Genomic DNA, 10204 nt, shown 5'->3' on the forward strand with positions numbered 1-10204 from the left:
CTGACCTTACACATGGACTGAAGAGCAAAAACAAAATGTCCTTCATAGAAACAAAAATAACATTGTGTTATTATCTGAGCTTGTTATTTTAAACTAATGAGCTTAGTGGAAAATTGTTCCATTGTGAAAAAAAATTGTTGTGGCCAAACCAGTGTGAAGTTATCTATGTCCCTACAGCAATATTTGTTGTTTGTTTAATAGAAAAATCTTTTTTTTTTTTTTTTTTTTTTTTTTTTTTTTTTTTTATCAACAACATTAAACGAGGAAATATTTCCTCATATTGTCAATGTTTTATATCTATGGCCCTCACAATAATGAAACAGTGAGGATGGGGCATTTGAAGAAAAAGCAAAACATTTAGTTTTTTTTTCATCTGAATAGTCCATTTGTTTCTGTGTACTCATGAAGGTCAAAACTGACTTACCAGAAAGAAATACCAAAAGGCTAAATAAATTACACCTTTATGCTTGCAGAATGATACAATTTTCATTCAGGGAGTTTAAAATATTGTGGACGCAGGTGAACTATTCTTAATGGTTTACTGATACAGTGTATTCATTACTCCGGTACCTCTTCCAGCATCATTCACAGGCCGGGAGGCATGTGGGTTATCAAGGCTAATCATAATGTAGATTTCAATTGACTTTCGTATTGATTGTTTGTAGTGTAGAGCCAAGCAATGTGGCAACAAGTGACTGCTGATAAATTAAACTAGCAATTGTATTATACAGGACATGGAACATATAGGAATAATGTAAATCTGTCTGCTTTTGGTGGTTTTTATATAATTTGGCATAAACTGCCATTGAAATGCTATATAGGATCATATAAAGGACAGTGGATCACTTCTGCCCCCTAGAGTTTGAGATAGTTAAAGCATCCAACAAAAAGGCAGCTAATTGTAGCACCAGTCTCTTCCACACTGAAATACTTCCAAGAAAATGTATCTCCAAGATACCATTTCATTTAAATAGAAAAATAAAAGATTGCAAATTGACTGCAGTTTTATTAAGAAAATTCTGAAAAGTCACATGTAAAAAACAAAAATAACAAAAAAAAAAGTGTGGAAAAAAATGTTTGTTATAAGTCCTCAGAACTGTGATCTGATTGATCCTTTCAATGTAACATGCAGAATTTAACAAATTACTGCCCCTGAATTCCATAAATAAAAAAAAAAAATAAAAAAAATCATATCTAAAACATTTAATTACAATACAGCAATTAATAATTAATAAATGTTGTTGTTTTTCTTTTTGCATGATTTTTTTTTTCTGTTGTAAAAATGACTGTTTATATGAAGATAAACCTCAGAACTAAAATAAAACTGTGAAAAAGAATAATAATAATAATAATAAAAGGCGATATAAATCTGTCATTTATAAGACCTCGCAGACAAAATACACCCATTATATTCCATACTAACAGTGGAAAAATGAGACCAAAGAAACGTACCAAGAAAAATTATATAAAATATTTTGTTTGCTTTTAAAAAAACAGTATTAAATCAAGTAGTAAATTTTCTCTTAAATATGCTATCTTATAAACATTTAATTAAGTAGAAGAAAGAAGGTAAAATCTGGAGGCATGAACAGAAGCAGCAGTAAGATTTTCTCAGGTAATGAACACTGCATTGCATGGTTAAAATGTGAGCCATAGCTTCAAGGAGTTCAGGTGGAAATTCTGTTTAAAAACGATGTCAAATCTTTTTAAAGACACATCACTCTTCCAACGAATATGTTTTTATGACCCTGGATTGGATTTTATATATCCCAATTATGAAAAATGAGCTGCCATTATTTCAGCCTTTACTGTGCCATTCCAATTCAGTGAACTACAGACATCAACAGGTGCTCCATATGATTTCATTTTGCTTGCAGAGAGATAAGAACACATTTTTTGAAGTGTCTGTTTCTTGCGCTCGAGTCAATAAACGTCTTCCCACAGGTCTGACAGATGTGAGGTTTCTCTCCCGTGTGGATCCTCACGTGTGTGTTCAGGTGACTTGATTGTCTAAAGTTTTTCCCACAAAAGTTGCAGTGGTAGGGTTTCTCTCCAGAATGAACTCGCAGATGAATTTTCAGCCGTCCGTGTGAGCCGAATCTCCTGTTGCACATGACACACAAATACTCTCCTGTACCGCGTGGATCTCCGTGAATATCACGATGTGTCGGGTAGCTTTCAGATAGCTCCTCTTCAGGCTGTACGTCCTCCAAACAAATGTCAGCCAAGTTTGTCTTTGACTCTACTGAAGAGGTAAAATTACACTTTTTATTCTCCTGGGATTCTAAAAGAGATGTGAAAACGCTATTTTGTTAAATATTTTATTCAATTAATTTCTTTTCAAGTAGCATTGTTAATTTGAATGCCCTTACGTGTTTGTAGTTGTTCTTTATCATGTGCGACTTCTTCAATTTGTCTGACCTTCTTTACTCTTTGAATTTCCTCTTTTTCACTCTTATTCCTCCTTTTTCTTTCCTGCTTTGATTGCAGTTTTCTTGTGGGGAAAAATAAATGCATGTTACTTCAGGTTGGGCATGAATTTAAACAGATGTATTGATGATATTTACTAGGAGTCAAACTATTCTCATTGGGTGATTCTAACAAACAAATTTCCAAATAGTGTAATGGTTAAACTTGGAACAGTTTACACCATATTTTATTTTTTTCTTCATCATTCCTAATGTTTTTCCTCCACTCCACTCAGATGAAAAAACAACCATACTGCATGTTACTGCTTCATTCACTTTTTTAATTTTATTTCGAAATTCATCAAGAGCATAAAAAATAAAATAAATACCTGGTCATTTGTGTAATCTAAAGTAAATCTGAATCAAATTATTACACCGATGACAATGAATGAATGTGTTTGTGCTAGTATTTCTGTCAGAATGCATGCAGTTTACTTTTTTAAAAAGAATATTTACATTTATGCATTTGGCAGATGTTGTAAAGCGCATTAAATACATTGATTTTAGCATTTTCTGGGAATCAATGACCTTGGCACTGGCTAGTGACATACTCATATAATCTATCAATTGAGAAACAGGAATATTTTGCCCATATCTCTCAGTGAACATTAAAAACCCCATAATGTTGATCAGAGGAGGTGGACGGCTCTGGGATGGCTTGATTAATGTCTTCTTTAATATTGACTAAAACCTCCTGAAATGCTTTCTTTCTCCTGTAAGCGGCTGAATTCTCCCTCCACTTTTTCTGTTGTCTTCTTAATTCTATTGGGTTCAGATCTTTAGCGAATTTCACTTTCCCCTGAGATTTTCGTCTTTGATATCTACAAAAATGAGAAATATCATTGAGTCAGTGTCAAGCTGATTCTAAAAAGCTCAATCTAAAGCTTATTCTCACATTGAGACCTCTTTCTAAATACATTGCTACATATTACACAACACTTATAATGCCGTGGTGTGTGTGTGTGTGGGTGTGTATATATATATATATATATATATATATATATATATATATATATATATATATATATATATACCGTATTTTTCGGACTATAAGTCGCACCTGAGTATAAGTCGCATCAGTCCAAAAATACGTCATGACGAAGAAAAAAACAAGTCGCACTGGACTATAAGTCGCATTTATTTAGAACCAAGAACCAAGAGAAAACATTACCATCTACAGCCACGAGAGGGCGCTCTATGTCTTCAGTGGTAGACTACAGGAGCACTGAGCAGCATAGAGCGCCCTCTCGTGGCTGGAGACGGTAATGTTTTCTGTTGGTTCATTTCTCTTGGTTCATGTCAAATTAATTTTGATAAATAAATCGCACCTGACTATAAGTCGCAGGAACAGCAAAACTATGAAAAAAAGTGCAATGTAAGTTTGGTGTCTGTGAGATTTTTTATGATTTTGAAAGTCTCTCATACTCCTCAAGGCTGAATTTATTTGATCAAAAATACAGTAAAAGAGTAATACTGTGAAATATTTTTTAAATTTAAAATTTGATAATTCGTCTAATGCTTTTTTCTGGAAAACATGATATATTTTTTTGTCAGGATTTTTGGATGAACGAAGTTCAAAAGATTTATTTGCAATAGAAATTTGTAACATTACTAAATGTCTTTACCGTCACTTTTTAAACCATTAAATGGATCCTTGCTAAATAAAGTATTAATAAAAAATGAAAATAAAATCTAACTGACCCCAAACCTTTACACTTTTGTATGTTTATTAAGCATATATGATCTGTTGCTACTATAGTATTTAATACATTGCATATCTACTTGCATTGGTCATGCAATCTAATCTACAGTCACCCCTGAACACTATTTCTTCCTTTAAGCTGCAGTATACCTCTCTCTCTCCTTTTTCCTGTACGCCTCACGAAGCTCAGGACTCCCGTACACTTTCTGCTTGTGCTTAAGGGATCTAGCTTGAGCTGCAGTCTTCTTTCGCTCTTCATCTGCCAATCTAAACAACAAGAAAAATTTGACCTTAAAGAAGGAACTATCATAAGCATTTGCTTCTTTAGGGACATGTCCCACTAGCCAACTTGAAATAACTCTATTTTGGTAGGGCATGTCACACCTAAAGAATATTTCAGCTAAAATCTCACTCTTTTCTGTTAGAGCTCACATAAAAGGGTTAACAGGCTAAATCACTGCCTCTGACTTACTTTGCCCTATGAATGAGTGTGATTTTGTTTGTCCATCCAGTTCTTGTCGAAGATATAATGTAGAAAACCCCGTGAAAAAAGTCTTGCCACACAATCACAATGGAACACAATCAGGTTACTAACTAGGCCATGAATGACAGTCTGAGAGATAAAACCAGATGTTGGATACTGTCAGAGACTAAGCAGGGAGTTAACTCTTAAAGGGATAGTTCACTCTCAAATTAAATTTTGGTATGTTTTAGCTTACCTCAATGGCATTCAAGATGTAGGTGTCTTTGTTTCCACAGTAGTTTTTATTTTGATATTTTAAGGTCAAGCCATTCTTGTCTGTGACTCATATAATGGAGGTCTATGGTCACCACCTCAAAGAGCAAGCACAGAGGAGTCCAAATTAAACAGTTCCCCATCGTAAGTACATACTGATGACCTAAGACACGAAACGAGCGGTTTGTGTGAGAAAAGCGCTTTCCGGCGCTTGCGCAGACTAAGCCAGAACGCGCGCACATGTCACACACCAGGAAGCATGCGCACCCTCAGATCAGTTGGACGTGGTTGTGTATAGGAGGTAAAAACTACATAAATACTGTTTGTTTTCTCACACAAACCGCTTTCAAAATTGAAACTACTGCGGATACAAAGACACCTACATCTTGGATGCCTTTGAGGTAAGCTAAAACATACCAAAATTTAATTTCAAAGTGAACCATCCCTTTAACTCAGCAGGACACTGAGGCTATTAGCACCCAACTGCTGAGGGATGTGGCTGCAAGCACATGAAACTACCTGGAAATTTGCTGAAAAACTGGCTAGTGGGATGCCAGCCCCTGAGTTCACATCATGCATATGACTGAAAGAGAATGTGCAGTCTAGTGCCACTATAATTATACTATAGTATTTAAATGCTTCAATTAATTAAACATTCAAAATGCAAGGGTCCAGCAATGAAGCATTAAATTGGTCAAAAGTGACAGTAAATATATTTATAAATGTTACTTAAGATTTTAACTTCACATAAATGAGTTTTCAAATAAATCAGTTTCCCCTTAAGTTTTAAGCAGCACAACTGTTATCAACATAAGATAATAAGAAATGTTTCTTGAGCAGCAAATCAACATATTATCAAACATATTGAAAAATCAGCTTTGCATCACAGGAATAAATTACATAAATTATATACAAACAGAAAACAGTAATTTCAAATTATAATATTATTTTACAATATAACCTTTTTGACTGCATTTTTTGATTAAATCTTATTGAGCCTAAACTTTTGAACAGTAGAGTATAATTTATTTAAAAAAATTTGGTTAAAAGTATTAACATCAATAATGCTTATGAAGTTTCAGCATTTGCATTACAGATTAAAGCCATCTAACTCTGCTGTATTGAGAAAAATGTGCAACAGTAAAAATTTCACAGACTAAAATTATAAGCAGTAACGGCAGTAAAAGTACAGTTAAGTAACATGGTGTGGTTGATCTGGATATGTTTTGATGCATATGTGAGAATCACCCAGGATGAGAACAAATCAAAAGCATCAAAAACCCTTTACTGATCACTTTTTTTTTTTTTTTTTTGAGATACTGTTTTCAATGTTTTTATAACAATGGAGACAGACTGAAACAAGAGAAATTAAATCATATTTAATAAGTTTATAATAATACAAATTTCTCTCGAAATTTGCTTGGGCAATAATATAAAGATCATCTTTTATTGGAAAATTTTATATAATTTTATTAAACTTTGATAATTTGCCTTAATCTTAAAAACAACTGAGAAGACAGTGATATTTTTTTTTTTTTAAATATTTGTATTAATTACCTGTCAGCAAATCATCTAGATCTCTTATTCTCATAAACACTAGTGTGTACTGTGCATGGTATGTTTTGACAGACACTGATGTTGTGAAATTCAAATGATCTGGATTTGAAAACAGGCTCATAAGTAATAATCATTTATTTCTTAGCCAGGAAATATTCAGTGGTAAGTAATCGATGCCCATGAGTGTGTTATGTCAATGTTTTTAGTTCTATTATTCCAACGACAGCCAGCCTTTTTGACAGATGTGATAACATGCATAAGTGGTGAACTATGTTAGATTTTTGGGTACAGAAATGCTTTTTGCAGAGTTCAATATACCTATTTTACAGAATTAAGTTAATTTTGTGGCTTAAATTCCATGTTACAAAGAGACTAATACAATGAAAACAATAGCATAACAGTGAAAAAATAAACACTTTTAAACCTGTTGTTTAATAACTGTCACTCACATTTTTGAACATAGACTTTATAGTGCAAGATTCAAGCTTAAATTTGTATAATTCATGAATGAAAACATTTTGTTACATGATATTGATGTACCATTTACATGGTAATGCAATGTCTGATTTTAAAATGGGTTTTAAAGGATGAATTTTGAGATTTTAAGTTTTCAGTTGATATATAATTTCTGATGATTTCTAAAATGTGATAGAGAGAAAGGCAACGAAGAAGTCTTTTTTTAAACAAAGTTCAAAACTCCTGTTATAATGTAGATTTTTTTAGGTGCACTCTAGTCATAAATTAATCTATTACTTTTCCTATATAATTTTTTACAAAAAAACATTGGTAAAATATATATTTGGGAGTCTTAGACTTTCCAACGATATATAGTTTGTCAAGATTAGATTAGATTTGTAATATAGTGAAGTAAATATAGACGTCCCGTCTACAGGACGGGTGACAGTTATTAATTACTCTTTAGCAGATTTTGAGTCAAATTACATGTATGACAGGAAAATAATTTGTGTAGTCTAGCTAGTGCATTTTTTATTTCACTACAAAATGTCAACTCAAATCAGCACAGATGAAACAGTAAAGAATCAATTCAAGTACCTCTCTCTTATCTGGGCCAACTCCATCCTGTGATGCGTCAACATCTCTTGATTTCTGAAGGGCGGCTGAAAAACAATGACATCCATCAGCTCACATTTATCGATTCAAGTTTTTTAATTAAATGAAGTTTTCTACATGTACAAAGACTTACATGAAATGTTTGTGTCTCTTGTCTGGGGGATCCAATGTGGCTGAATGTTATTTTGTTGGCATCACTGGCCCCTGAATCACTCGAGCCGTGTTTTGTGATGTGCTGCTGTACTTGACAGGTGGTAATCGTTTCAGAATTACTCTCAAGTTCAGTCTTTATTTGAGGTGCTTTGTTAATAAAAGGACAATTATTCTCACTACTGTCCATCATTTGGGTTTCAGTGTCTTTCCTGGGCGTCTGATCATGATAATTGTCCAAACACAGTGATAATGATGCTGATTCACTGCACACAGGCATTTGCTCTTCTTTCTCCTCCTGCTGTGTATAAACTTCTAGTTTCATATGCATCTCAGTGTCCTTAAAATCGTGTTCAGATCTCCATTCCTCTGAAAATGTCTGGGTGTATTTCTTTCCTTGAGTCTCAGAGGAGCAGGGCTGCGTTTCTTTGTGAATAAACATAACAAATAAACATACTTCAGCTCTTGAAGATCAAGAAGAATGTGTCAGGTGTGTAAAAATGTAAATTAGTCCGAGTGGTACATAACTAACAAAGAACGCAGATGCATAATAAAATTGGCAGTGTTGTTATTCATTGGCTCTTCTGGCATAATTTAAACATAAATATTGTGAACTATTTAAAGGGGCGTGGCTGATTTAAAGCACATTAAATATTCCTAACTATTAGTGTTAATACAATTTTTTTCAAAATCATAATCTGTAAATAATACGTTAGAATCAGATGTAAGGTGGACTGACTAACCAGAGTCCATCTGAACTCCTGCCTGCTGCAGTCTCCTCTTGAGCAGCTCAATCTCCTGTCTGGAGCGACAAATCTCCTCATTATACTCTGAAAATATGTCTTCCACAGCCTTAAATATCTCCTGCGCAGCCAGAGTTAATCTCTCTGTCAGAAAAACACTTAAAATCTGCAGCTTAGACATTGTGAGTTCATAAAATGTCAAACTAAGGTGTATATCCACCTCTTACTTCCACATCCATAACGTTTCTCGTCTGTTGTTTTGTCTGCGTTCATCCTGCTGTAGTGCGTTTGTAATCAGCGCCACCTACTGGTCTGGATGTGCGCTGTGTGTGTTCGTCTACACACACACACACATATATATATATATATATATATATATATATATATATATATATATATATATATATATATATATATATATATATATATATATATATATATATGTTTACCACCTTATTATTTATTTTGCCACGAAGAATGCTCAGCCAATAAAAATGACTGAATAATAATAAATGAAAAAAAATTAAAATTTCCACCAAAATACCATCATCGTTAAAGTTTAAATAAGAGCCATTAGATTAAGATGGCAACCAAATAAAATTAGCTATTCTTTAACATTCTTTAGAAATTCTTTTTTTTTTTTTTTTTAAATCATCTGAAATGGATCAGATATTAGATATTGCCTTATATACTCTAAAATATTGACACAACAAGAATTTATACTATGTCAGAGGAGAAAAATGGTACAGTTCTGCTTGCAGTCAAACACACAGGGGATCCTGGAGTGTGTGAGCAGTTGAGAGCAGGTTTATAGTGTAGTGGATGGTGAAGAATAAGTCATTGTTTGACAAGGCCAGCTGTCAGCTCCACTCTTCCTCATGACAGGCCTTGCCTGGCCACCTGCCTACTATTCTCCAACTACGGTCACAAACTCTCTCTTCAGACCACCTCAGATTAGTGCCAAAACACATTACCTTATTGCTGAATGTCTTTTTGTATGTATATATATATATAAATATATATATATATATGTATGTATGAATGTATATATGTATGTATGTATAATCAGTATCCAGTTGCTCTTGAATAATTCTCAAAGAACCCATTACAGTTCATTAGTTTGAGGTCAGTAATAGTTTTTCTTATATATTTTTTATTTATACTTTTATTTATATTTAATATTTTTGGACTTACCTTCTTCTCATCAATATTCATCTGCATCCAACCTCCAGATCCGGCTCACCAACAGCAGTTCATCCAAACATACAAAGATAAGACTGTGATTCACTGAACTATCTCAGCATTGCTCTGTTGACCAATCGCTCACCTGCTATCCACGTGTATCTGTCAGTACCTGTTGTTTGGATTACCAAACATATTTCTATAAGACATATACACACTACTAAATTTTATATATATATATATATATATTAAACCTGAAAAAATGTAACAAATTACAGTACTATATGTGTGCACTAGTAAAAATAAATAACGTAAATAAATAGTACTTTAGAAAAGCATCAAATCTAAATGGCACTGACAATGATTTTTTTTTTTTTTTTAAATCATACATATTTAAATCTATACTGTATGAAAGAAAATCACACAAAATACACATTTCTTAGAATGTATCTTAATATATATATATATATATATATATATATCAGTTGGTTGTTTTCGATAATGTGCTGCATCAGCATTGCAAATCAATCAGAACTCGGTGGGATATTTAAAACACAGTGATCCAAGCAAGTTTGGAAAAAAAACTGCTTAGTGT

At 33.1% G+C, this 10204-nt stretch overlaps 1 protein-coding gene across 8 annotated transcripts; it reads right to left on the reverse strand.

Moving 5' to 3' along the window:
• Positions 1-380: 380 nt before the first annotated feature.
• On the reverse strand, positions 381-8685 carry LOC113055225 (zinc finger protein 287-like). Of its 8 annotated transcripts, none has more exons than XM_026221327.1 (7): positions 8428-8685; positions 7668-8110; positions 7517-7581; positions 4321-4437; positions 3160-3289; positions 2373-2494; positions 2107-2245 (listed from the first exon to the last, which is right to left on the reverse strand). In XM_026221327.1, the coding sequence occupies exons 1-6, from the start codon at positions 8606-8608 to the stop codon at positions 2456-2458; spliced, it is 975 nt and encodes a 324-aa protein (XP_026077112.1). In that variant the 5' UTR covers positions 8609-8685; the 3' UTR covers positions 2107-2245; positions 2373-2455. The 8 variants fall into 8 exon arrangements, with proteins under 8 accessions (XP_026077106.1, XP_026077109.1, XP_026077105.1 ...); XM_026221326.1 differs by having other exon boundaries at positions 2129-2284; XM_026221321.1 differs by lacking the exon at positions 3160-3289 and having other exon boundaries at positions 381-2245.
• Positions 8686-10204: the final 1519 nt, after the last annotated feature.

Source organism: Carassius auratus, chromosome 36 (assembly GCF_003368295.1).
Source record: "Carassius auratus strain Wakin chromosome 36, ASM336829v1, whole genome shotgun sequence".
In the NCBI taxonomy this organism is placed as follows: Eukaryota; Metazoa; Chordata; class Actinopteri; order Cypriniformes; family Cyprinidae; genus Carassius; species Carassius auratus.

Coding starts and splice junctions, on each gene's coding strand:
- LOC113055225 (XM_026221320.1), bottom strand. CDS start 8,608: ATGTCTAAGCTGCAGATTTTAAGTGTTTTTCTGACAGAGAGATTAACT. Junction 7,582..7,667: donor AAGAGACACAAACATTTCAT/GTAAGTCTTTGT, acceptor ATTGTTTTTCAG/CCGCCCTTCAGAAATCAAGA. Junction 2,495..4,320: donor AGGAAAAAGGAGAGAGAGAG/GTATACTGCAGC, acceptor TTTCCCCACAAG/AAAACTGCAATCAAAGCAGG.